General features: G+C 44.9%; 1 protein-coding gene across 11 annotated transcripts in view; it reads left to right on the plus strand.

Annotated features, from left to right (window-relative positions):
• The window catches only part of atp2b2 (ATPase plasma membrane Ca2+ transporting 2), a 60,277-nt gene that overhangs the window by 24,585 nt on the left and 9,970 nt on the right, over positions 1–25,722 (plus strand). For 6 of the 11 annotated variants that reach the window (XM_030375575.1, XM_030375564.1, XM_030375567.1 and 3 more), the window contains exons 3-13: positions 634–885; positions 1,351–1,476; positions 3,187–3,312; positions 4,103–4,126; positions 6,260–6,343; positions 7,477–7,518; positions 8,603–8,767; positions 10,294–10,508; positions 11,591–11,833; positions 19,806–20,047; positions 20,394–20,628. In XM_030375575.1, coding sequence (XP_030231435.1) covers positions 634–885; positions 1,351–1,476; positions 3,187–3,312; positions 4,103–4,126; positions 6,260–6,343; positions 7,477–7,518; positions 8,603–8,767; positions 10,294–10,508; positions 11,591–11,833; positions 19,806–20,047; positions 20,394–20,628 — 1,754 coding nt within the window. The remainder of the gene's footprint in view (positions 1–633; positions 886–1,350; positions 1,477–3,186; positions 3,313–4,102; positions 4,127–6,259; positions 6,344–7,476; positions 7,519–8,602; positions 8,768–10,293; positions 10,509–11,590; positions 11,834–19,805; positions 20,048–20,393; positions 20,629–25,722) is intronic. The other 5 variants (XM_030375571.1, XM_030375572.1, XM_030375566.1 and 2 more) reach the window with 4 other exon arrangements.

Raw genomic sequence — 25,722 nt, forward strand, 5'->3', positions numbered from 1 at the left:
CACTCGATGTGTTTCCAATTATCCTTCCATTTGTCAATGCCAGACCGGTAGACCCCTGGCCATTCATTTGCTAAAAGAAGGAAATAAATGTACAGGGATGGGTAAGTGCACGGTGTGTGTGTGTGTGTGTGTGTGGGGGGGGGGGCTTGGAGGACATTTTGAGAAGGTCACTGCATTGTGAAAGGCTTCCGTCTCCTATGTGTCAGGTTGGGGGGGCAGGATTTAGGGGCCGAAATGTAATGAAAGAGAAAATGTGATTGATGCCAAAAATTGACATTTGTGGCCGAAAATAATCCTACCAAATCGTATACTGTATAAACATAACTTCACTAAGATACATAGCAATGTATTTTATTGCTTATGTGTTTCTTTGCACCAAGACAAATTCCTTCTGTGTTTAGATATGCGTCTCATAAACCAACGGCGTATCTGGTAACCATCTGTGAAATGGAAGTGTCTGGATATTGACAATTTTGAAAAAAAAATTACAATAAAACAGGTCCTGACACCAGAAACCATCGGTAGAAAGGAGAAAGAATGAAACCAGGTCTAGCAGGAGATGCTCGCTGTTCCTCTGTACCAGCGGCCCTCAGTGCTTACGCCTTCCCCTGTCCCCCCCCCCCCCCCCCCAAGCGTGTGGCGCGGCGGCCGGCGGGGAAGAAGGCGAGGGGGAGGCGGGCTGGATCGAGGGAGCGGCCATCTTGTTGTCCGTGGTGTGCGTGGTGCTGGTGACGGCGTTCAACGACTGGTCCAAGGAGAAGCAGTTCCGTGGGCTGCAGAGCCGCATCCAGCAGGAGCAGAAGTTCCAGGTGGTCCGAGATGGTCAGGTGGTCCAACTGCCCGTGGCCGACCTGGTGGTGGGCGACATCGCGCAGATCAAATACGGTGAGGAGGCGGGGAAAGGGCTGTGTGTGGGGGTGTGTGTGTGTGTGTGTGTGTGTGTGTGTGTGTGTGTGTGTGTGTGTGTGTGTGTGTGTGTGTGTGTGTGTGTGTGTGTGTGTGTGTGTGTGTGCGTGCGTGCGCGTGCGTGTGCGTGCGTGCGTGTGTGTGTGTGTGTTCGTAAACTTGACTTTGTGTGATCCCGGTCGCTCCAACTTAATTTGTTTATACCGTCTACTTTTTTGGTGTTTTTGTTCTGTTTGTCTTGTCTTTTCCTTACTTTAGTATTTAGTTTAGCATTTTAACCTTAGCGTCTATTTTTGTTTGCATTCGTACTTTGTATTTTTTTTGTATGGTGTTTTTCCACTGCTGCTGGGCCATTGCAACAAGCAATTGACTCCTACGGGGGATTAATAAAGTTGTGTCTGTATCTATCCATCTATCCATCTATCCATCTATCCATCTATCCAGGTGACCTGCTGCCTACTGATGGAATATTGATTCAGGGAAACGATTTGAAAATCGACGAGTCCTCGCTGACAGGAGAGTCGGACCACGTGAAGAAAGACACAGAGCACGACCCCATGCTGCTCTCTGGTACGTGCCTCCGCCCTGTTCCTTGGGTTACGTCAGCCGCGCCCGGCTGTTAAAGAGTGGCCTTAGGGCCAATCATGTTCAACAGAGTAGGTTTTGTTACAAGCTTTGCGGCTCGAATGATTCTTGCCTCCCTTGTCCAGCCACTGATAATGTGCAGCAAGCAGGTCATTAGCGTGGGTTAACTCTTGATGGGGTAACGCAGGTCTTGAATCACCCTGAACATAAGCTCGCTTATTTCATGGCTGATTACTAAATAAATCAATAATCAGACACAAATTACTATTTAGATTGATTCCGCTCATGATACAGTAAGAACTCCTCTCCATGGCAACTGCCTGCTATACATAGCAGCAGACTGCTATACACAAATAATTATTAATTATATATAAGAGGGCTATTGGATAAAAATATGTCTTAGAAGAGATTTAAAAGATGGTATGGAGTTGGCCGGCCTGATTTCCTCCGGGAGGTTGTTGAAGAGCACCAGGGCCCTGATAGCAGAGGCCCCGTCTGCCTTGGCCCTGAGCCTGGACTACGAAACCGCAAAAAGGCCCCTCCCAGAAGAGTTAAGGCTCCACGGGGGCCTGCACAGGGAGAATATCTGAGATATGAAGATATACTGTAAATACAAGTATCAGTGATAGGAAATGTGTTTTATTTATTTACTTAGTTTTAGTAGACAGACATTTGGAAATGTTAGTAGCCCACGGACACATTTTATTGGCTAAGTGCAGGAAAGATTCTTAGATTCTTCTATAAACATGATTTGAAGGCTGGCATGGATTGGATGTCCTTCCACATTTATTGGATTTTCATTCGATCATCGCTGAACAGTCAGAAGTGCCCTTCCTATGACATAATATTCAGAATGATCAACAACAATCCTCAAAGAAAGACCAAGACAAGGTCAAAACTATCAAACCATTTAGGTTCGTGATTTAGGATTTTACTTCTCTGTCTCCACAAAACCTGTTCTGCTGTACAGCATGTCAGTGTACTACATTGTTTGTATATTTAGCTATTTTGGTATGTTTCTATCTGGTCATTTGTTCACAGATTAGATTTTAAAAGTTATTGTACCTGCAATGTGTGCTACCTGCGGGTTTGACGCAACAACACTATGCATTCTTATGTAAATATATATATGAATACATACCGTAACTATACGTGACAAATAAAAGCTCTTGAATCATGCTCCTCATGAAGAAAATGTCGATACTATAAATTTCTAATTCAGAAGTCAATATACTATAACACTTAGTCATTTTTGACTGTACAAATGATGGATTTCTGTGTCCATCAACCAATATAAATAAGTGTCCAAGAAGAATGCGCTGTAGACAGCGGTCCCAATGTATCTGACCTGTTGCGTGGGAAAGAAGCCTATGCGTGGATCTTCTCCCCTGCTACGTGCGTGCGTGTGGGTGTCAGGGACGGCGCTCTGACTGCAGGCCTTCTTTCTCTACGGGCTCTGAACACCCTGCATTAACGCAGCGTTTCACTGACCCCTGGCCACTCAGAGTGCTTTAGCATGAGCGCCCCACATCCACATTAGAGTCCGGTTGCCAAGGGGACCCGCTCCACCTCCTGGGCTACCGCCACCCCCAATACGTATGTTTTTCGAGGTCTGTATTCGGAGGCTGAGTGTGGACGCCGGGTGTTAGGGTGTTAGCGACTGATTGAGACCCCTGTGTCTCCCCCCCCCTCCAGGCACCCACGTGATGGAGGGCTCGGGGCGCATGGTGGTGACGGCGGTGGGCGTGAACTCTCAGACCGGGATCATCTTCACCCTGCTGGGGGCGGGGACCGAGGAGGAGGAGCTGAAGGAGAAGAAAGGTGAGGGGCTTCGCGGGGCCGGCTGACGCACGCTGAAACCTTGATCCGTGTGGCTGTGCTCTGCTATTTACCCACCGGTACCCAACAGCCTGGGTTTGATACCAATCTGCCATAACTGGTTCTAGAGTGTCTTTAAGCCCGCTGTCACCGCCGGCAAAGGAAAAGGCTTTTATAACAACTAATGTACGTCAGCGCCAACCCATTAAATATGATGCAAAGTGGGCGGCACCTTTTCTTTTATGTCTTTTCCCATTTTACATGCTCGTAGCGTTTTCATCTAGTGGTTGTTTTCAATTCAGTCTTAAAGGTATAATATTTAACATTTCCACATTAAAATATCTAAGAAGGACGAGACCTATGTTATGTATGTAGTTGAGTTGTGCTATTACATTATCCGAATAGTTTCCAACACTGTTCAAACCCAAAGAAATCCATAGTTTCTTTCATCTTACATTTGGTCAATCCCAATGGTGTCATGTCGTTTATTAATGTGAAATATCGATAGCGAGCTAGCTTACCCCAATGTGCAACTCTGACCACTGGCTCTTGTGAACCACCATGCTAATGCACAGCTTCCCCACATAGACTTTATTTGTGTGGGTCATTCATTTTCATCTGCCCTGTAAAACGGCGCCATCTTTAGTGAATGCTAGAAACACAATAGAAAATAGTTATTCCCACTGCTACGGTTTTGAGGATGTGAGTTGTGTGTGTGTGCGTGTGTCTGGGTGCTGTGAGCTCAAGTACATTATTGTCCTTACTCTCTTATCGTTCCAAAATCGCCTAACAGACGAGGATGGACTCCGCAACGCAGGTAGCGTATTCACTTTTCTCCCCCACCCCCATCACAATCCAACCCAACCCAACCCAACCCAACCCATCCAGACCCAACCAGACCCAACCACTAACCCAACCACTAACCCAACCCAACCATACCCAACCACTAACCCAACCAGACCCAACCACTAACCCAACCACTAACCCAACCCAACCAGACCCAACCACTAACCCAACCAGACCCAACCACTAACCCAACCAGACCCAACCCAACCACTAACCCAACCAGACCCAACCCAACCCAACCCAACCCAACCCAACCCAACCCAACCACTAACCCAACCCAACCCAACCCAACCCAACCACTAACCCAACCCAACCCAACCCAACCCAACCACTAACCCAACCAGACCCAACCCAACCCAACCCAACCCAACCCAACCCAACCCAACCCAACCCAACCACCAACCCAACCACCAACCCAACCACTAACCAGACCCAACCCAACCACTAATAAGACCCAACCCAACCACTAACCCAATCAGAGCAGACTCAACCACTAACCCAACCAGACCCAACCCAACCACTAACCCAACCCAGCCCAACCCAACCCAGCCCAACCACTACCCTTGATGTGTCCACGTCATAGTCCCCTTTCACAGAGATACCACTATGACTCCACTATCACCATCTGCCTTCCAAAACCAGGGTGGTAACCCTTCCTCCCCAGACCCTCGCCCCGGCCCTCCTCCCTCACACCATGCCCCTTTCTTAGGGCTGACGGCTTCGCCTCATGGTTAAGCAAACCCTTCCACTATTCGGGCTACACCCCGTCTGGTTTGAGCTTCGGCATTTACTGCGACTCTACTGCTTAAAACAACTCAATTGGCCATCGATAAGACAGTTATCCTGGATGGTTGTGCGATTTTAGTCTTGTTCTGTTTGCTTCATTTCAAACCGTGTGGTATTTGGTCAGAACTGGCTAATGCTATCTGATGTAGTACCGTGTTTCAGTGCTAGCAAGTTTCTCCTCGAGCACCTTGGCATGCTTCATATCGTCTCAAACACCTGGATGACACATTTGATATAGTAGCTACAACTTGCCAATTATTTACAGTTGGCAGATAGCCGTTTAATTACGGGCTGAATTGGTTTACAGGCCGGTCTTGGCTTCTCCAATATGGCAGCGGTGTTGGCTATTGCGGCGTCTATGCTTTAAACTCTCTCTAAGGGTGAAGGATTTTCTTCACCTTTAGTCTAGGATATAGGTTATTTTGTTTACATGTACAGTATATTGTTGCAGATCAATGTGGGTCTTTATGTAGTCTCAATCTCAAATCTCAAGGGCAAGGGAGGCATTGGTGCACTGGCGGGCTCTACTTATTTGAATGGTTTAACATTCATTTTTGAGTCTACCTTTAGATGGATGATATGGTAGCAATCATTAATTACTGATTATGATGGAGGTGATTATTATATTATATAAACCACTTTATTCTAAACGTTTGGTTTGGGCGTAAGGTTTGGTAATGTTACCTCGTTATTTTCCCCGCGGTGTGGCTCAGCCTTTGCATACAGATTTGTCTGCTTTTATCATACCCTGCGTTGATTTCCTCCATGTATACCATGTGTTTGTTCGTCCAATGTTTTCTTGTTTGCCTCACATAAACTCCACATATACTCATTTATAATGCATTGTTAATGAGAAACTGTACGCAGTGTTCTAGAAAATGATTTGATCTTAATCTCCTGTCCTTGTTATAACCATGTTGCTTTTGTTCATTGTTGTGTGTGTGTGTGTGTGTGTGTGTGTGTGTGCGTGCGTGTATTTGTGTGTGTGCGGTGTGTATTTGTTTGTGTGTGTTTGCGCATGTGTGTGGGCGTGTTTAATATTGTGTGCGTGTGTGTGTGTGTGTGTGTGTGTGTGTGTGTGTGTGTGTGTGTGTGTGTGTGTGTGTGTGTGTGTGTGTGTGTGTGTGTGTGTGTGTGTGTGTGTGTGTGTGTGTGTGTGTGTGTGTGCCTGGTTAACTCTGTGCGGGTCTGTGTGTGCGTGTGTGATTGTGTGTGTGCATGCGTGTGTATGACTGTGTGTGTGTGTGTGTGTGTGTGTGTATGACTGCCTGTGTGTGTTGGCGTTCATCTCTGTGTGGCCTTCATTGTTGCTGGCTAGACCATACGGCCTCACACCCCATCGCCACCATCACTACGGACGGAGCCTCGGCCGGTAATATTGGCAATGCCACCCTAATCAATGGTAGGTCGATTCCCCCTTCCGTCTGTTCTCTCCGTCTCCTTCGACTCTCCATCCCTCCCTCTGAGTCCCCGTTGTCGGCCCTCCCGTCCCCTGACCCCCTGATTGTGTTGGACTCACTGTGCCCAAAGTCAATGCATTTACAACTCTACCTCGTTTTAGCACCGCAGCGTCCTAATGTTGATACCAATCAAAGTGCATGGAGTACAAATGAGGCTTTAAGTTTAAAGGCTGAGGGGAGAGGTATGGGCCGCAAAGATTGGGGATGGTATATTAATTTCAGAATGAAAACATAATAATAGGTACGATTAGTTCTGCCACTTCAAAATGAGAGTGACATACTCCCATTATAGGGATGTTTTCTAGTGTGCTATTTATTGTTTGTTCGTGACGACAATTTAAGATCATTCAGATCTTTCACTCAATTCCTTTTATAAAGGTTAATTTCTATTTTCTACCTTTTCTCCCTCTTAAATTTGACATTAGTGTCCACTATGGGTCCTTTAAAAGCATTCACACTCAAGGCACAGAGAGTGGTGTGTTAGTAACCTTGTAGTGCCATTGTTCACTACCTCTCTTTCCTCTCCTTTCCTCTATCCTTCTGTCCTCTGGCTGTCCTGATCACACATGTTCAAACTTTCCTCTGGCATGTTTGTGTAGCATGTGTCCACGTTTTGTTTGTGTAATGTGTCCCAATACGTGTTTTTTGTGTATCTGTCTTCGTATCGTACTTTGTCGTCTGTCTTAATGGCTTGAAGTGAAAAGCAGTCTGACCATGATCATTATTATATATGTCATTCAAAATTGACTTTGATTTACTACGGAAAATTCCACGGTATGTTTACCGGTAAAAATATGAATATAACAAAAGACACATCGTACATCTTGCAGAAGCTTAATATATACTAAACACATTTCTCTTTCAACTTTTTGAACGTTTTACCTTTGTCATACCTTGCCAACTCACCGCTGATGATTACAATACATCTCATGCGATTGTCCGAGGGAAAGTATGTTAAAAGTATTCTCCATGTTATTGTGTTTTCGACCTTCACTTTGTGTGTTTGCGTCTCTTGTGTCTGTCAACCGTCTGTGGATATTCCCGTGGTTACTGTGTTTGTATGTCTCCATCATAGGTAAAATGCAAGATGGCAATATGGAGATCAACCAAACGAAAGGTAACCAATCGTTACTCTTCTCCCCTGACTCCCCTCGCCCCTCTCCAGACATCTTTGGCCCTCACCTTCTTACACACATACCAGTCTCCACAATAAAGTGTGAAAACCCCCAGTTCGATGCAATTTAAATTGAAAGTGCTTTTGACCAAATGGGCACAGCTGACCATCATTTCTGATGCTTGCTGACTGGCAACGGCCCAATGGTGACCAAACCAGAACATGTATAGTGTTCAGTGGAGCGCTCTCTCTGTGAGTTATGGATGTGTCAGGTTAGAGACTCCCACCGTTCACCTTGATCCGCTGTCTGTCTTGGAAATGTTGTCGAAGTCATTTGTGTTGTTGTCTTTGTTGTTGTTGCTGTCATTGTGATGATGTCTCTTGTTCTCTGGCAGCTCATTGTTATAAATACCACCCCTTTACTTGCAGCAGATCTCTCCCAACAACCATGTCCCATTTTCCTATTGTCTCTCGGTTATAAGCATCTTTCTGGACAGCTACTAGGCTGGGGTGGGGGAGGGTAAGACCCTTGGGAATTATCCCGAACTTCAAATATATACATAACTGAAAGTTGGTGATTGCTCAAAGCCTTATGATTGGGTGGTGATTGGTGAAGGGAAGAGTGGGTCTGAATACACTTCAGTGTGTGTTTGTGCGTGTGCATGCATGTTTGCAAAGCGTGTGTGTGTGTTTGTCTGCGTGTGTGTAAGGCGCGTGTAAAACACGTATGGGTGTTTAAAAAGTCCTATCTCCCCGTATGTGGACTATTTGTGGCTACTAATGATCAGTATGCAGCGAAAAAGACGGATGCATCCATCCTTGAAGGTTGCATCTCCTGAACCTGTATTAAGCCTTTAATCCCTTTCCAAAATGTTGCAAGACAGATATCCAACCCAGAAGATGGAGAACAATCTTCATATTAATCCATGTTGCTATCGCCGTCGGCCAGACTGGGACGTGCTTGTCTCTTCAGTCTGACCATCAGTTCTGGAGCTGTGGCCTCACACCCCCTCCTCCCCTCCCTATGTTTCCATCCCTCCGCTGTACCCTAACACCAAGAACCTCCTGTTTGTCGCGGTGTCTCCAGTGAAGAAGCAGGACGGGGCGGCGGCCATGGAGATGCAGCCCCTGAAGAGCGCCGAGGGCGGGGAGCCGGACGAGAAGGAGAAGAGGAAGGTGAACGTCTCCAAGAAGGACAAGTCGGTGCTGCAGGGGAAGCTCACCAAGCTGGCTGTCCAGATCGGCAAAGCAGGTGAGAGAAAGAGAAAGAAAAAGACTGATAACTTTCAATGGCCAGTTGCTGACTGATAACCGGATTGACATTGCTGTCATGGAGTGCTGAGGTGGGTAATGAAGAGGTGCATTGGTACACTAAACCTAACTTTAGGCACAGCACGTAGTGAAGAGCAGATAATCACCGATCCCTAGAAAGTCCCTTTCTATCAACATGTTACAGTAGGGTTAGGGTTAGGGCTCCACAAATTGACCACCTGTACTATTTGGTTACCTGATTTGTGAGCTGCTGCATAAGTACGGTGAGAGTGTGCCTAAAGCCCTCTTAGTAGATGGTCTCGATCAGTCTTCCAGGTGTTTGTGATACAGTTGTTACAGGATTAGGCATTGATCTCAGACCATTGCCAAGAGGCTGATGTTAAGTACACTTAGATTGCATAGATTACATAGATAGATAGATACGCTTAGACATTTTACATCAATATTCGCAAAACCTTGTTCATTCAATAATTGATAATCGTGTGAATCAACCCAGCTATTATATAGGACCAGAGTTTCTCAACTTCGAGTTGTAATTAAACCCCTACCTGTAATGTGGAAACCCCAGTTGATAATGTAAGAAATATCTGAGCGCATAATTTAAAGAAATTTTGCTTATAATTTTACAACATATAACATTTTGGTTCACCTATTACGCAATAATAGTAATAGAAAATGAGTCAATTTATGGGTTAAAGGTAAAAGTAATGTAACAACAGCTAAGGCAGCAACCTACCTAACTATAGTGAAATAAAGCACAATCTGAGATTGCCGATTGTACACCGGCTACCTGATGTGAGAGTTTAAGATGTTAATTTTATTTTATTTTTTTACCAGAAGAATACGTCATTGAGATTAAACATATATTCAAGTGTCTTGGAAAAAAAATAAAACAACTAAAACAGTCAGCAGGGGGGAGGGGGAGATCAATATCAGCGCGTGTGTGTGCAGTGTGTGTCTGCGCGTGCATGTGTGTGCGACGTGCGTGTGCGGTGTCCTGCACTGCCTTTGTCTTGAAACGTCTGCGTCAGCGCGCGCGCATGTGTTCTTGCGCATGTGCGTGTGTGTGTGTATGCGGTGTGTGTGTGTGTTTGTGTGTGTGTGCGCGTTTCCGTGTATGTTTGTGCGTGTGTGTGTGTGTGCGGTGTGTATGTGCGTGCGTGCTGTGTATGTGTGCGTTTGCGCATGCTGTGTGTGTGTTTGAACTGCAGGCTGCTTAGCACATGCGCACTGACCAACTTGAGTACCTCGTCCGACAGGCCTGCTCTTGCTCTATGCCTTGGCTTTACCTCAATACTTTTACTCTAAATGATCTGATGGCTTCGACCCAACAAATTAACTGGCATAGCGTCCTCCAGTGTACTTTATGAATATCAATCCACCAACCGTATGTATTTGATGTGCAGACAAATACACACGTAGCTTCAGCGCTAGGATTCGTCACCAAATCCATCGTGCTGTTGTAAAAATCATGCTAACCCCTCTCCCTGTTCTCGTGTCTTTCAGGGCTGCTCATGTCATCCATCACTGTCATCATGCTGGTCCTGACTTTTGTCATCGACACCTTCGTGGTGCAGGGGCTGCCTTGGCTCACCGAGTGCACCCCCATCTACATCCAGTACTTTGTCAAGTTCTTCATCGTGGGTGTCACCGTGCTGGTGGTGGCGGTGCCTGAGGGCCTGCCCCTGGCTGTCACCATCTCCCTGGCCTACTCTGTCAAGGTACGAGAGGACACGCACGCACATGCACCCCCCCCCCCCCCCCCCACACACACACACATGTGGGCACTGCTGTGCTTCTGCCAGGGAAATCCGCAGCATTCCATTATCTACCAGTGCATGTCCAACACCAGCCTTCACCTTAATTGGCTCTTGTGTATAATTCTATCCCCTCTTTATGGAGCCCAAGTTTTGAAGTGTCCCGAACTTTACCGTACTATGGTGCTAGGTGCTAACCTTGAACAGTGTTTAACCAACATTGTTACTCATAGGCCTAAGAATGAATGGATAAAGGCATGAATAGAAGGATTTTAAATTGAGCTTCGCTATAACGCGTGTCAAAATAACGTAACCTCCTGTGCAATGTCTTTATAGGAAGAACAACAACGAAATAAAATGAACTTGGACATAAAGAAAATGTTTGTAACTGGAAACTGGATTGAAAATGTTTGAGACAAAGGACTTTCCAGTTCAAGTACTTCATCTATATAAGGACACAATGGTCAAGTCAGTTGTACTTTTGATAATTTTTCTATTTATGTCCAAGCTTTAGTTTAGTTGTGTCGTATTTCCTATGATGCAAGTTGTTCCTGCATACACTGCAATTAAAGCAAAATAACTATGCACGCTGTTTTTAGGTAAAACAATGTAAAATAATCGGATTCTCGCTGTCATGCAATCATGCGGCGACCGTGTTATAGTGAAGGTTAAGTGTTCATCATTAATTATTAAACATGGTCATTATTTGGAACAGTGAACCATGCAGATGTTGGGGGCTGGGAAATGGAGACACAGGCTATTAGACCAACATCTTCACCAGCCCGGCTGAAATCTTACTAGCCCTGTAGTCTTGCTTACAAAGAGAGGATCTGGAAGGATTGGTAATCAGTGCTGAATTATCATGATATACTTCTACATAATAAACTGACAGTAAGAAACTGTTGATTAATAAATATACAACAAATGCCTGACGGTTCCTTAAATTCAACTTGCCCGAAATGTGACGTATCTGGAGAGCTTGACCTCCAGCCCTGTCTCAATGTCACAATACACATGACGTAATCCCACCCCCCCTCCCTGGACAGAAAATGATGAAGGACAACAACCTGGTGCGGCACCTGGACGCCTGTGAGACCATGGGCAACGCCACGGCCATCTGCTCCGATAAGACGGGCACGCTCACCACCAACCGCATGACGGCCGTGCAGTGCTACATCGCCGACGTGCACCACAAGGTGGTCCCGGACCCCGGGGCGCTGCCGCCCAAGTCCCTGGACGTGCTGATGCACGCCATCTCCATCAACAGCGCCTACACCTCCAAGATCCTGGTAAGAAACCCCCCCCCCCTCTCCCCGACCTCCCCACCATCTCCGACATCGGCATCTTTTTTTTCGGCACGGCAACCCAGTAAACAGATCATTAAGGAGCGGCAGCACGGCGGCCTCTGTGGATGGAGGGGTAATGTAAGCAGTCGGGTTGAGGGGGGGGGCAACACACGCATACATAATCAACCCTAAAGTGCGGCGGCATTTGCATATGAAAGCCACTTGAAGTCCCGGTACTGTATGCTCCACCGGCAGTGGAGAATCTGCAGCCCAACTGAACCGGGGCGTGCCTTCAACACTTTTTATTTTTATTTTATTTGAAAAAAAATGTATATGCCTGAAAAAAGTAACACCTCTGTGCCATGAAAAAACATATTGCCAACGTTTGAGTTTGACTTTGAAACTTTCTGCCAGAGCTCATTCCATCGTGATTGGATGTTCCCTCCGAGTGAAGCTCTTTGAGTTAATGCTTACATAATATTCTAGTGCCGCTCTTTGGCTTCTCTGTGGAGAATGCGTGGCAGTGTGTGATACTGAGTGAGCTGACTGGTCTTCCTACGTCTGGGCCCTGGCAGGCTGACCTCCCTTTGGTCGCGGTATCCACTCGGTCCACTTAACGTCACATTAAGGACTCTTGTCTTCTGCCGGCCTGATATGATAGTCACAGCCTACTAGACTGAGGTTCAATCTGTTCTTTTCCGAGTGCTGCGTGTAATCCTTTGTATGCATGATGGTATGACAGGTAGGAAAGGAGGTAGGCAGAGGTAGGTACACACACACACACACACACACACTTGCATACACCCACACATAGCACCAACACACACCAACACGTATACAAACACATGCACACACACACCCACACACACACACACACACAACCGCACGCACACAAACAAACACACACACACACACCCACAAGCGTGCTCGCACACAAACTAACACACACACAAACACACACACACACACACACACACACACACACACACACACACACACACACACACACACACACACACACACACATACACACACACACACACACACACACGCACAAACAAGGTGTTTGAATAGGAGCAATACCACCCCCCCCTCCGGACTGGCATAATCCAGGCATAATCATTTACATACTTACTGCGGCGTGCATGCACCATCTGGCTGTGTGGCGGTCTGTCACTTCTGCTGTAAACCAACGCTGGGTCGCTTCATGGACGGTTGACCAGCTGACACACTCCTGTATGGAGCGTCGGGTATGAGTGGGGCGGGCAGGACATCTGCAGGAGAACAGGATCACACTGTTGACCCCCTAAGCCTCAAGGCAGGTTCAAACTCAGAGTCAACAACAACAGCAACAACAACCACGAGAACTGTTTGTCCCGAGAGACCACAACCAATGGTCCTCTCATTTGGTACATCTCACACAATGAGACGTCTGCGCAACATCCAAACACACGTAGGGTTTGCATCACAGCCAGATGAAGGAGCTGTTCTTTAAATACTTTTTATAATGCGCCATAATCTGCTTAGGTATACCTTAAGGGATATATGAATGATGACTTTTAATTAACCCCAGGCGCCAAATATGGTGGGATTTGCTGTTTATTCTTGCCTTGGCAGAAACTTTACCCGCGGTACAGTGTGTACACCCTTCAGGTGGGATACTCTGGAAGCCATAAGTCAGCTGACAGCAGCATCTGAGGGCTCATATGTTTTCCATAGCACGTAGTTAATATACAGAGCTTAAGCTACATAGGCAGTTTTTCTTCTCTTCGTCATGCGTTGACATGCTACCATCAGCCCGAAGAGGAGATGGATTTAGACATCTCCATCTCGATATTCCCAGGCACACACACACACACACACACACACACACACACACACACACACACACACACACACACACACACACACACACACACACACACACACACACACACACACACACACACACACACACAAGTGCATGCTTTAACACATGGGCACAGAGCTCCAGAAGGACATAAATTTGACAATGCCCAAATGTGTTGTGTTGTGAATATTGCCTTCGTTGAGCGATCTGATGCAAACACTTTGGCCACCTTGTCACAGCAAGGAGTGAAAAATATACTGTTCGTTTCCCAACTTTACTTCCCAGCAGTAAATCATGTGAACACAGAACACTGCTCGAGTGAAATTGCCACATAGTTACTGAACCGGGTAAAGCAGAATGCACCTTGGGGCTTGCTAGTGGATTAAAAGGTATTTTAATCCCTTTCTAATCCCTTCATTTATAAAATAGGCTACCTTAATGCTCCAAAGAAAATCAGGCCGGTGGGAAGGTTTTAATTTGCCTTTTAACTTGGACCCCCAAGTAAGGTAAAGTCTGATGTCGGACTTCAAGCCTCAAGCCAAATGTTGAGAATCTATAAATTCCCCTCCCCACTTAATACCTTGGTCAGTTATCTTTAGATTTCCGATACACACGTTCATCACATGAACTATCCTCATGTGTCTGCTTTGGCTGTGGGATCCTCTTTGAACTGGGGAAGGGGGGGGGGGGGGGGGCATTTGGGCGTGTCTTTCCTGACAGGGACATCCATGTGTACTGTCTGGGAGAATTCTCTTACCGTTTCTTACTGTCTCTTTCCCTCTTACTTTCAGTCATTTTTAATTATCTTTTATTGATTGTCCCTTTAATGTGATTTCTTCCTTTGTAAAGCCCTATAAATGGCCATGTGATGAATGGTGAGCTATAAATAAACCTGCGCTGAGGCACGCGCATTTATATTGGGATCTTTAAATTTGCAGATAAACACAAATATATATCGTATGCTGGACTTCATGAAACCCTGACATTTTGCCTGCCCTTCTCTTGTCTTACGTGGCCTGCTGAATAAGCTATGAGCGTGTGAATGCAAAAAGGAGAATAAATGTTTGGGGGAGCAGCCCCAGTCCCACCCACCTACACAATGCCTCCTAAGCCTGTGGCTGTTGGTTGCCATGGGCTGTGGGAGAGCTGGAGCGGCCAGTTAGGCTTTGATGCCCTCCGCTTAGCTTCCCTGCAGCCAATTTCTCCGCATCGCCATTGCGCATCGGTGCAGTTATGGCTCCCTCTGTTAGCCGATACACACTGCATCATAGCACAGGATAAACACACACATACACACGCTCAAATACTCGTATACACACGGACACAGAACGATCTCGAATGCACAAATATGTCAAAGTTTTACCAAAAAGGACAATCGCTTTTAGGACGCAAAACAAAACAGCGTGACATGAAGAAAGGATTGATTTAATCCGTGCTCGCACACTAATTGGTTTCTATTTATTACGCTGTTGAGGTAGACCAGAGTCTGTGAGTCAGGCTATTACATAATTGCTTTTGCTCTTTGTGCTTTCTGTCATCTGGTTCTTATGTGCTTATTTGCACTTAGTCCCGCAACAAACACGTAGCGTCTCCAGAATACCAGAGAGTTCAACCATTCACTGTCCCTGTTAAAGGAGGGAAATAAAGGGGGGGACAGATAGCCAAGGCAGGAGGGAGAGACATCTATAGCAAAGATTTTATTATATTACATAATATAATACATAATATAGTCAAACATAACACAAATATGCTGTAACACAATAGAACCTACACAACACACTCGAACATTGTATCCCCATATGCATCCATTTTTCTCCAGTTCAAACGTCGACCCCATTGCCCCCTGCCTCTATCGCACCTGCTGACAGACTTCATAGAGACGCTGAGATGGCAGAGAGACAGAGTGAGGCAGCATCGTAATGTGTTTGGTGCTGCATTCCTCCTACACTCCACTTAATGGTGCTGATCATAAACGTTCTATTGGCCATGTCTTGAACGTGTGTGTGTGCTTGCGCGCCCGTGCGTACATTATTGTGTGTGTGTGTGTGGGTGTGTTTGTTTGCGCACCAGTGTGTACGTGTTTTTTGTGTGTGTGCATGTGTGTTTGTGTATGTGTGTGTGTTTGTTTGTGTGTATACTCTATGTGCGTATTTGTGTGTGTGTGAGTTAATTTGTGTGTCTACATGTATGTGTGTGTATGTGTGTGTATTGTATTAGTGTGTGTGTGTGTAATAATGTAGGCCTTGGAATATAAAGGAAAATATGTGCAGCCATGAGAGCAGCATCCCTTTTGGCAGTAGCACAAACAGCTTATGGAGGCTAAATAACTTAAATTGCGTCCTTGGATCCATTGATGCATGCATCTCTTTGATGGACTTGTTCAGGCAACTATGAGAAGGCCATATTGAAGTCTGTGAAATATAAGACAAACAGGATCAGGGATTAACGGACAAAGGGGAGTAAAAGATGAAAGAGAGAGAGAGAGAGAAAATACAAGAGAGAATAAATGAAGGGGAAGGGGCCAGTAGAGGGATTCAAGGAAGAAAAGGGCCCTAGAAAATAGCGAGAATACAAGCTGGAAGAGGGAAAACAGAAAACAAGAAAGATGAAGAAGTGAGAGGAAGCATGCCTGCGTGACAAGTCTCCTCACCATATTATTGTCCTGCAGCCAGCCTCCAGGCGCTAGCCATGTGGAGCACACCCCTCACCCCCCATGCAGAGATGGATAGAGAAGGGTGGAGGAGTTGGAGGAGGAGGAGGAGGTGGGGGGGGGAGGATGAGAAGGAGGGGGGGGGGGGGGGGGGGGGGGGGGGGGGGACACTGGGCAAGGGATCAGGAGGAAATGAGAAATAAGAAAAGAGTCTGAGAGCAAGGGAAATGGAAGGGAGCGAAAGTGACAAAAAAGGGATGAACTGTGCAGATATTAGAATATGGTAAATGAGGTCCAGGGTCTTTAGGAAGGAAAAGAGCACACGGGGGAAAGACCAAGATAAGGAGAAAGAGAAGCAGCCTATAGTATAGACCCTGGAGAGAGTGAGTTGGACGAGGAGGGTATGGGGGTATAAAGAAGTGAATAGAGATTCCAGGAAGGGATGGATTAAGGAGAGACGCAGGGGCGGGAGGAAGTGGGCTTGCCAGCCCTGCCTTTGGCATATGGCCTCCCCGGTAGGAGCACCCAAGCCCCAGGGAGAGGACACCTGGTCACCAGCGGCACAACCACTCTCTGTATGGCCGGCCCGTGCCAAGCCAACTGGGCCTCGCTTCACAGTCTGGGCCGCATGCTAGCTTGTAGGAAACCACTTCAAAGCTGACCTCATGGGCACTCTGGCAGTTTAAAAAGCCTTAGTTTGTGTTCAGTCTTCATTTAATCTTTGTATCTACTCTTGCTTGTTATTTGTGAGTCTTAATTCCTTTCATCACACATTTCTTTCATGTGTCTTTTATTGGCGTATTTCTGATTATGAATTAAATGTGGTTGCACAGCTAAGGAGATGTCTTCATTTAGTCTAGCATCTCACTCGTTAAATGTCTAATATTTTCTATTTATGATTCTACCTTGTGGAATGATTGCCTGGTTCTGTGTTCTGTGCGGAATAATAAACCCTTATTCCGACAACCATTCTACTACTCCTCTTAAAGAATTGAATCCTAGTGTTAATAAGGAGGATACGAAAACGCAGAATATAAATAATATAGTTGTATGAATATTTCCGTCATTATTATTGTAACTACATTCTCTAAGTTGGGGGGGGGGGTTGACTTTGGGGAAAATTCATTCTAGTTCTTCATAACTAGAAGTGGTATGCCTCTCAAATCTTTGTGTTTCTATCATGTTGATCAGTTTATCTATATACTTTTCAGTGCCAAATAACAAACCATGCTGACTATATTGCCAGCCTCATTGCCTACTTAATTAACAGCAGATTTTCTTTTTAATTGCTGTAATTATCATTTAGTAAAGAATGGGGATAAATTGGATTCACTAAAACAAGATCATTTTAATATTTATTTTTTGGTAAATCTGTATCTGTGACGCACAGCTGAAGGCCAATTATGTCTAATTTCTTGGATACATGGACCAGTGTTTTGTGCTTTGTCTTGCTTGGATTCTATGTGCAACCAAAGTGAAACATATGTAATTTGTGGCAGGAAATGTATAAATTCATAAATAGGTTGCATATTTGTGGGTAAATGGTAAATATTATTAAATTATTCATTTTGAATTATTCATTTTATTTAATCTAATTATAGAAAATCATCATTCTTACGTTTCTCGCCCTTCCATTTTGGGCTAATCCGCACACTTTTAGGAATTTAATAGTCCTTATTTTACCACACATTAATTTAACCTTCAGATTGTCGTAAGCGATATATTTAGATGAAAATGCTAATTTACAAGTTTTTCTTGTTAAATGTCAGGCAGAGCTGTCGTCTTTTCATGCCAAGGCCTGTGTGTGTGTGTGTGTGTGTGTGTGTGTGTGTGTGTGTGTGTGTGTGTGTGTGTGTGTGTGTGTGTGTGTGTGTGTGTGTGTGTGTGTGTGTGTGTGTGTGTGTGTGTGTGTGTGCGTGCGTGCGTGCGTGCGTGCGTGTGTGTGTGAGACACTGCCAGTTTGCGTGCTATGCTGTCTGTCTGTGGGTTGCTGCCACATCGCTGCATATCATGTATAACAAGGCTTGTTCACTGAAGAACATACAAAATGTAAAAATATGAATGCTGTAAGGCTAAGGGGATATTCTTCTTGAGGGTTAGTCAATGCGGATATAGATCAGCTCAATGGCTTAAAGACGGTAATTACACAATTCTTCCCATTACATCCTTTCAGTTATGTAATTCTCATTATTCATAATAATAATAACAAGCTAAAGTTATTACTCATAATTATCTTTACACAATCCACTATTATGTGGTTATAATGAAACAGAGGCTTGAGGATAGGAGATTGTTAGATTCCCAAGGAACCAAGAAGGGTTTTCTTGATGGTTGCTAATAGCCTCTTATTTTACTGAAATGTCAAACGTTCGTATGAGAGTCAGCGAATAGGTGTGTGGAATATAAATGGAGAATAGCTTATTGATCGGAAAGGGGGATAAAGGCAAGGAAAGATAAATTATTTATAAAACACAAAATGATGACTATGAAAACATATGTATTAATAAAGAGAGAAGGGGAGTGACAGAGAGCTAAGGGAAGAGACAGAGAGAGATACAGAGAAAGAGAAGGAAGGAGAGACAGAGATAGATAGCGAGAGAGGATGAGAGATCGAGTGAGAGTGAGAGATGGAGAGAGAGACAGAGAGAGGAAGACCAAACAACAAAGAAAATCCTCTCTCACTCTCTTTGCCACCCCAGCAAAGTATCACCATGGCAACGCTGGGTGATTTACCACTATCTGGTCACATGCAGACTGGTGCACATTCACACTTGCATATGTGGCACATGCACATACAAACATCGCACCATCGCACCAAGTTTGATGAATAACATGAGGCACACAGAAACAAAAATACTGCATTATATACAAAACCATAGCATACATAATGAACAGGCTACAGCAACCTCAACATAATGAAATCAACTAGAAACAGGATTGTTTCCCTTCTGAAATCTGGCAATTATTTTTCTTTTTAAGAATATACATCGTGAAGCAACACATATTTCATACTTATGAAACATTAGAAGGAGGTGGCTAGATGTTTTTCGTCTAATGAAATGTCAAAAAATACTTAAGTGGATTTCCTTGACAATACAAAAAGAACAGTGAAATGTCTTCAATCCATTTCATCCTCCGACTTCCCACACACAGTCACCCCTTCACCTGCTAGCTGCTTAATTATCTCTGGCTGCTATTTCTGTCCTACTGCAGAACACCAAACACTGGCAATAGAATAGCACAGTTCAAGCATGGTGTTTGGCCTTGAATGCAATTGTACATTAAATGACCTTTTACTTGAAAAAGCTACAGTTGAATAACTAACCAGGAAATAAGAGTAAGAAAAAACTAAACAAGCCATACTCAACAAAAACGAAAATCAGTTTTCTCTCTCTCTCTTTGCACGCCTCTGTCCTCTCCTACACTGTCCCTTATCCCTCTCATCTCTCTCCCTCCCCCACCCCCTCCTCCCACAGCCTCCGGACATAGAGGGGGGTCTTCCAAAGCAGGTGGGCAACAAGACAGAGTGTGGCCTGCTTGGATTGGTCCTGGACCTGAAGCGGGACTACCAGCCAATCAGGAAGCAGATGCCCGAGGAGCTGCTGTACAAGGTTTACACCTTCAACTCGGCCAGGAAGTCCATGAGCACCGTGGTGAAGCAGCCAGACGGCAGCTACCGCATGTACAGCAAGGGGGCGTCGGAGATCATGCTCAAGAAGTGAGTGGTCACTGTTGTTCCTCAGACTCTTATTATTAGAAACCCTTACCCATACCCTAACGTAATACCATACCTAAAGTCACCCCAGTATAACTCAGACGATTCCATGTAGAAAAATAAAAAGGGGAGTATCTTCATTGCCTATGACCTTTTTTTAATATATTTTTATATTTGTATTAATATTTAACGTGTAGATATTAAATAGTCTCTATGTATGTAGATCAACTGAATACATAGTCATCGACATAACTAATAAATCAGATATGGAAACATATCTAAACCGGGTGAGTGTGATACTTTGTGTGAAACATGTGTTGATCTGAGTGCGTGCTCCGCCCTGCGCCAGGTGTAACCGCATCCTGAACGAGGTGGGCGAGCCGCGCGTCTTCCGGCCGAGGGACCGCGACGAGATGGTGAAGAAGGTGATCGAGCCCATGGCGTGTGAGGGCCTGAGGACCATCTGCGTGGCGTACCGGGACTTCCCCGCCTCGCCGGAGCCCCTGTGGGACGAGGAGGACCTCATCCTCAATGACCTCATCGCCGTCAGCGTGGTGGGGATAGAGGATCCCGTCCGGCCAGAGGTAGGACATGTTAGCCTGATGATAACATGTTAGCCTTGTGTGACCGCCCATAAGAGGTATCAACATGTTAGCCTGATGAGACCGCCCATAAGAGGTAGGAACATGTTAGCCTGATGAGACCTCCCATAAGAGGTAGGAAAATGTTAGCCTTGTGTGACCTCCCATAAGAGGTAGGAACATGTTAGCCTTGTGTGACCGCCCATAAGAGATAGGAACATGTTAGCCTTGTGTGACCGCCCATAAGAGGTAGGAACATGTTAGCCTTGTGTAACCGCCCATAAGAGGTAGGAACATGTTAGCCTTGTGTGACAGCCCATAAGAGGTAGTAACATGTTAGCCTTGTGTGACCTCCCATAAGAGGTAGGAACATGTTAGCCTTGTTTGACCGCCCATAAGAGGTAGGAACATGTTAGCCTTGTGTGACCACCCATAAGAGGTAGGAACATGTTAGCCTGATGAGACCTCCCATAAGAGGTAGGAACATGATAGCCAGATGAGACCGCCCATAAGAGGTAAGAACATGTTAGCCTGGTGTGACCACCCTTAAGAGGTAGGAACATGTTAGCCTTGTGTGACCTCCCATAAGAGGTAGGAACATGTTAGCCTTGTGTGACCGCCCATAAGAGGTAGGAACATGTTAGCCTTGTGTGACCGCCCATAAGAGGTAGGAACATGTTAGCCGATTAGAGGTAGGAACATGTTAGCCGATTAGAGGTGGGAACATGTAAGCCTGATGAGACCGCCCATAAGAGGTAGGAACATGTTAGCCTGATGAGACCGCCCATAAGAGGTAGGAAAATGTTAGCCGATAAGAGGTAGGAACATGTTAGCCTGATGAGACCGCTCATAAGTTTACATGTTAGCCTTGGCCCTTTGGCCTTGGCGGGTTAAGGGATTTTCACATGTGGGCACAGCCTCACATCGTTCAGGAGACTCCAGCCAATAGATGAAATAACTCAAAAAATATGTATTAATTTGTTGCTCTTGCCAAGCAAAGCGACAAAGAAAATATTTATATAATAAATTAAGTCTAATTCCATTGCATACCAGCTGTAGAAACATATACAAGTCACATTAAATTGTTTACCAGAGGTAGGAACATGTTAACTAAACCACTTGGATAACCATATACTGAAAATGGGATATATAGGATATATTGCAAATCAGCAACACATTAGTACACATAGGCATAATAGCTGGAATATATATGAATTTGGTTGATTGCATATTGAAATAATTTGAAAATAAATGTATTTTTATTGATATATTTTTATTTTTGGTAAATTATGTTAGTAATCCATTAATATGTTATAATGGAGGTGGTGGGCAGTGCAACTGACAGTATAATTGTACTAATTATCAAGCATTTTAAAACAATTCATTTATTTTCAATGCCTATTTTTATTTGCCTATACAAAGATAGGTTGAAGGTTCACAATAACAATCAATGACATCTTCAACCACATGATATATTTCCTTCAGGCGCAAAAACTTGAGTCATTGTGCAAAACAACACAAACAAATACAAATATAGTTTAATAACAAGCCATGACAAGTCCTTTATGTCAAAAACATCCAAAGCACAGGATCGATACACCAGTGGAGCGCTCTGTGGGTTTTTGGCAGCATCGGAGGACAGGTTTATTTCCACAAACACAACTCCCAATGACACTAAATATGAGCCCTAAACACAGAGTGTGGGCATCTTACACGCCTTACCACTGCCGGACTGATAGACGGGGTGTCCCAGAAAGGGGCCGGACGGGGGTCAGATGGAGTGTGGGCGGGGCCTTGGGGGGAAGGGGGGAATGGGGGGGGGGGGGGGGATACGTCGTCAGAGAAGTCAACTTTTCATGACAACTCTGCTCAGACTTCACATGAAGCCGGCCCTCTAACTAACTACTGCATTATTCAACTTCTTCCCTTCTTCCGTTTCCAGTCTCCCCCGAGTCTCCCTGTTCCTGTCCTTCCCCTGTCATACCGGTCCCCCCCTTCTCTACCCGGTCTCCCCTGTTTCCTCTCCCCCCCCCCGTCCCCCTCCTCTTTTCTTTCTGGCGTCTTCGGTCTCTTTCTTTCCGATTTCTCTCGATTGCACGACTTGCATACAAACTAGAAACCTGCATGCGTAAGAGAAAGAGGTCAAAGTAAGACGAGAAAAATCAAATAATACCAGCTGAAAAACATTGATGTTCCTGCGCATGCTTGATATAAACCATCCCCCAGTCTCACATTGATAAACAATAGAATATTTAAATATTTTGAGGCTGCAACCTAATAGTGTACTGATCATTTGCAGTCCAAATTTTTGGTTCACAAATTTTTATTTGTTATTTTTATTTTTGGTACAAATAAATAAATAAAGTGTTGTGCATTAATAAAATATTGATGGAGAGAACTGCTGCTTAAAGGGCAACATCAACTCTGTTTTTGCCAGCAGGTTCGTTAAGTTGCAGCGGTGATGTCATGGGTTCTCTGTTGTTCCATAGGACTAATGACGAAGTTTCTCTGTGATGTTTATATGGAAGACTGAGTTGATGTCGCAGATCGCAGTGTTTTCATCACTCGCATATGACGCACTCTCTCATTTCAGATAATAACCGAGTGTGACGTTCTTCTCTAGAAATGTCAAAATATTTGATCAACACACTTGATAAACCACTTACTAGTAATGGCAGATGAGCTACAGTTGGCCAACTTTTCCTCCGTCTGGAAGGTCACTCTGGCTGATTAACCTGTCTGTTTATTAGCCACTCATTTCATCCTCCAGAACTAGATGTCCCTTTAGCAACCTCCTCACGATACAGGAATGGGACAAAGACACTCCGGAGGAGAGTAAGGAGAGGGGATGAGGTCCAAAGCATAAAGGAAGGGAAATAAAGATTAGAGATTAAATATTAACAATCTTAATGCACAAGAATTGGTTCTTGCGGTGATATTAGACCGAAACAAAGGATCACACGGGGAAACGCTTAGCGCATCAATAAAACGGTCTGAGGGGTAGAAAGTAGCGCTGGCGGTACAGTGAAAAGAGAATGTGAAACCAGATCGGAAGAGGAGGAACCCGAGCCTTCGGTTTTTCTTTCCGGTTAACCTGCTCTTCCCCCACCTTTCACCTGTAGAAGGCCTTCCTGTATTTTTAATGAGGCTCCTCACGCTCTCTCCGCTTGCAAACACACAGAAACACACACACACACACACATGCAGGTCCACAGGTAATCTCAATAAATAGATAGACAGGTCACACCACACACAGATTGACAAATTGTCTCAATACACAGATGGACAGGTAGCCTCAACACACAGATGGACAGGTTATCTCCACAAACAGATAGAAAGTTAGCCTCCACACACAGATAGAGAGGTAGAGTCAACACACAGATAGACAGGTAGCCTCCACACACAGATAGACAGGTAGCCTCCACACACAGATAGACAGGTAGCCTCTTGCCTCTACACACAGATAGACAGGTAGCCTCTTGCCTCTACACACAGATAGACAGGTTATTTCCACACACAGATAGACAGGTAGCCTCTTGCCTCTACACACAGATAGACAGGTAGCCTCCACACACAGATAGACAGGTAGCCTCTACACACAGATAGACAGGTAGAGTCCATACACAGATAGACAGGTTATCTCCACACACAGATAGACAGGTAGCCTCCTAACACAGATTGGCCGGTACACAGGCCTGGTATACAGAGAAACCTAAACTAGGGAGGTCAGTGAGAGTGCAGAGTGGATGGATATGCTAATTATCTGGCTCTGTCCACAGGGCTCCTTCTATTCAGCCTCTGAATAATGACCGCTGCAAGTTCACAGAGGAGCACTTCCTCTCATAGGCAACACAGGCAGGTTGTCTGGAGTCTCTCGCTCTCTCGCTCTCTCTCTCTCTCTCTCTCTCTCTCTCTCTCTCTCTCTCTCTCTCTCTCTCTCTCTCTCTCTCTCTTGACGCGAGCGCCCAGTCTAGTGGGTTGTGACTGAAGTCATGGCTGCTGCTATGTGTCTCTCCTTTCCTGTTCAGCCTCAGCCAAAACCACTGCCTCGGATAGCCCCCCCCTGCATAGCAGGCAGCGAACAAGGTGTATTATATGTCTGAGGAATAGACAAGGGCGATGGGAGAGAGTGAAGTTGGCCAGGGCAATGAAAACAAGGAAATTGTGGTAAATAAGATGTAGTGTATTAAACTGTAAACTGCCGCAGAGAGAAACATTATAAAGTATGATCTAATGATACACCCACTTCACTAGGTGCTAAAAGGAAATAGGCCTATCTATGTGGTCGCACAACATTTACTTTCATCTAAATCTCGAACTAGCGGAGCTTTTAATATTGCAAATGCCCTGATTCTATTGCATTACTGTTGAAACATTTAGGGAATAATTGATAACAATTTTGTGGTTATAACCAGCTGAATAAATCCCCTGAGATTCAGGTACTTTTCATATGGTGTTCAACACCATTCATCTATACCGAGAATGTCATCAATTTTCAAACATGGAAAGATTTGAAACTCAAAAAAGAGAAAGCCTAAGGCAACAGTTACAGAAGATAGATATCAAAGTGTTGCATGGTGCATAACAACAGCAGTGAGTAAAACAAACACACATACATTACTAATAACTCCCTGCTGAATTATTGAAGAAGAATGGTAAACAGATGATGGGGGAGTTACGGCCTATCTGTTTCGGTTTGTTTACCTTCATTGCTCATTAAAGATCCAATATCCATTGAGCCGACTGACCGTATGGATTTCACTATGTAACACTCCCCGTTAGGCACACATAATATGTGAGGGGCTTGCTTTCGCTTTCATTATAATGAGTGTGTACGCATTGCATGGGCCATTTGTTTACTCTTGTGTGTGCGTGTGTTTCTGTGTACATGTGTGATTGTGTGTGTGTCTTTGTATGCCTGTCTCCGTGCGTGTGTGTGTGGGAAGAGCATTCACCGCCTACATTGGCCTTCGACAGAACTCCTGAATCAATGCTTCTGCCCCCACAGCATCATGCCACGTCTTTCCATTGCATAATTACATTCTAAGGACCAGATAGTCTGCTTTTTAACCGTTCATATCCATCCTCGGGATGGCT

This window comes from Gadus morhua, chromosome 13 (assembly GCF_902167405.1).
Source record: "Gadus morhua chromosome 13, gadMor3.0, whole genome shotgun sequence".
In the NCBI taxonomy this organism is placed as follows: domain Eukaryota; kingdom Metazoa; phylum Chordata; class Actinopteri; order Gadiformes; family Gadidae; genus Gadus; species Gadus morhua.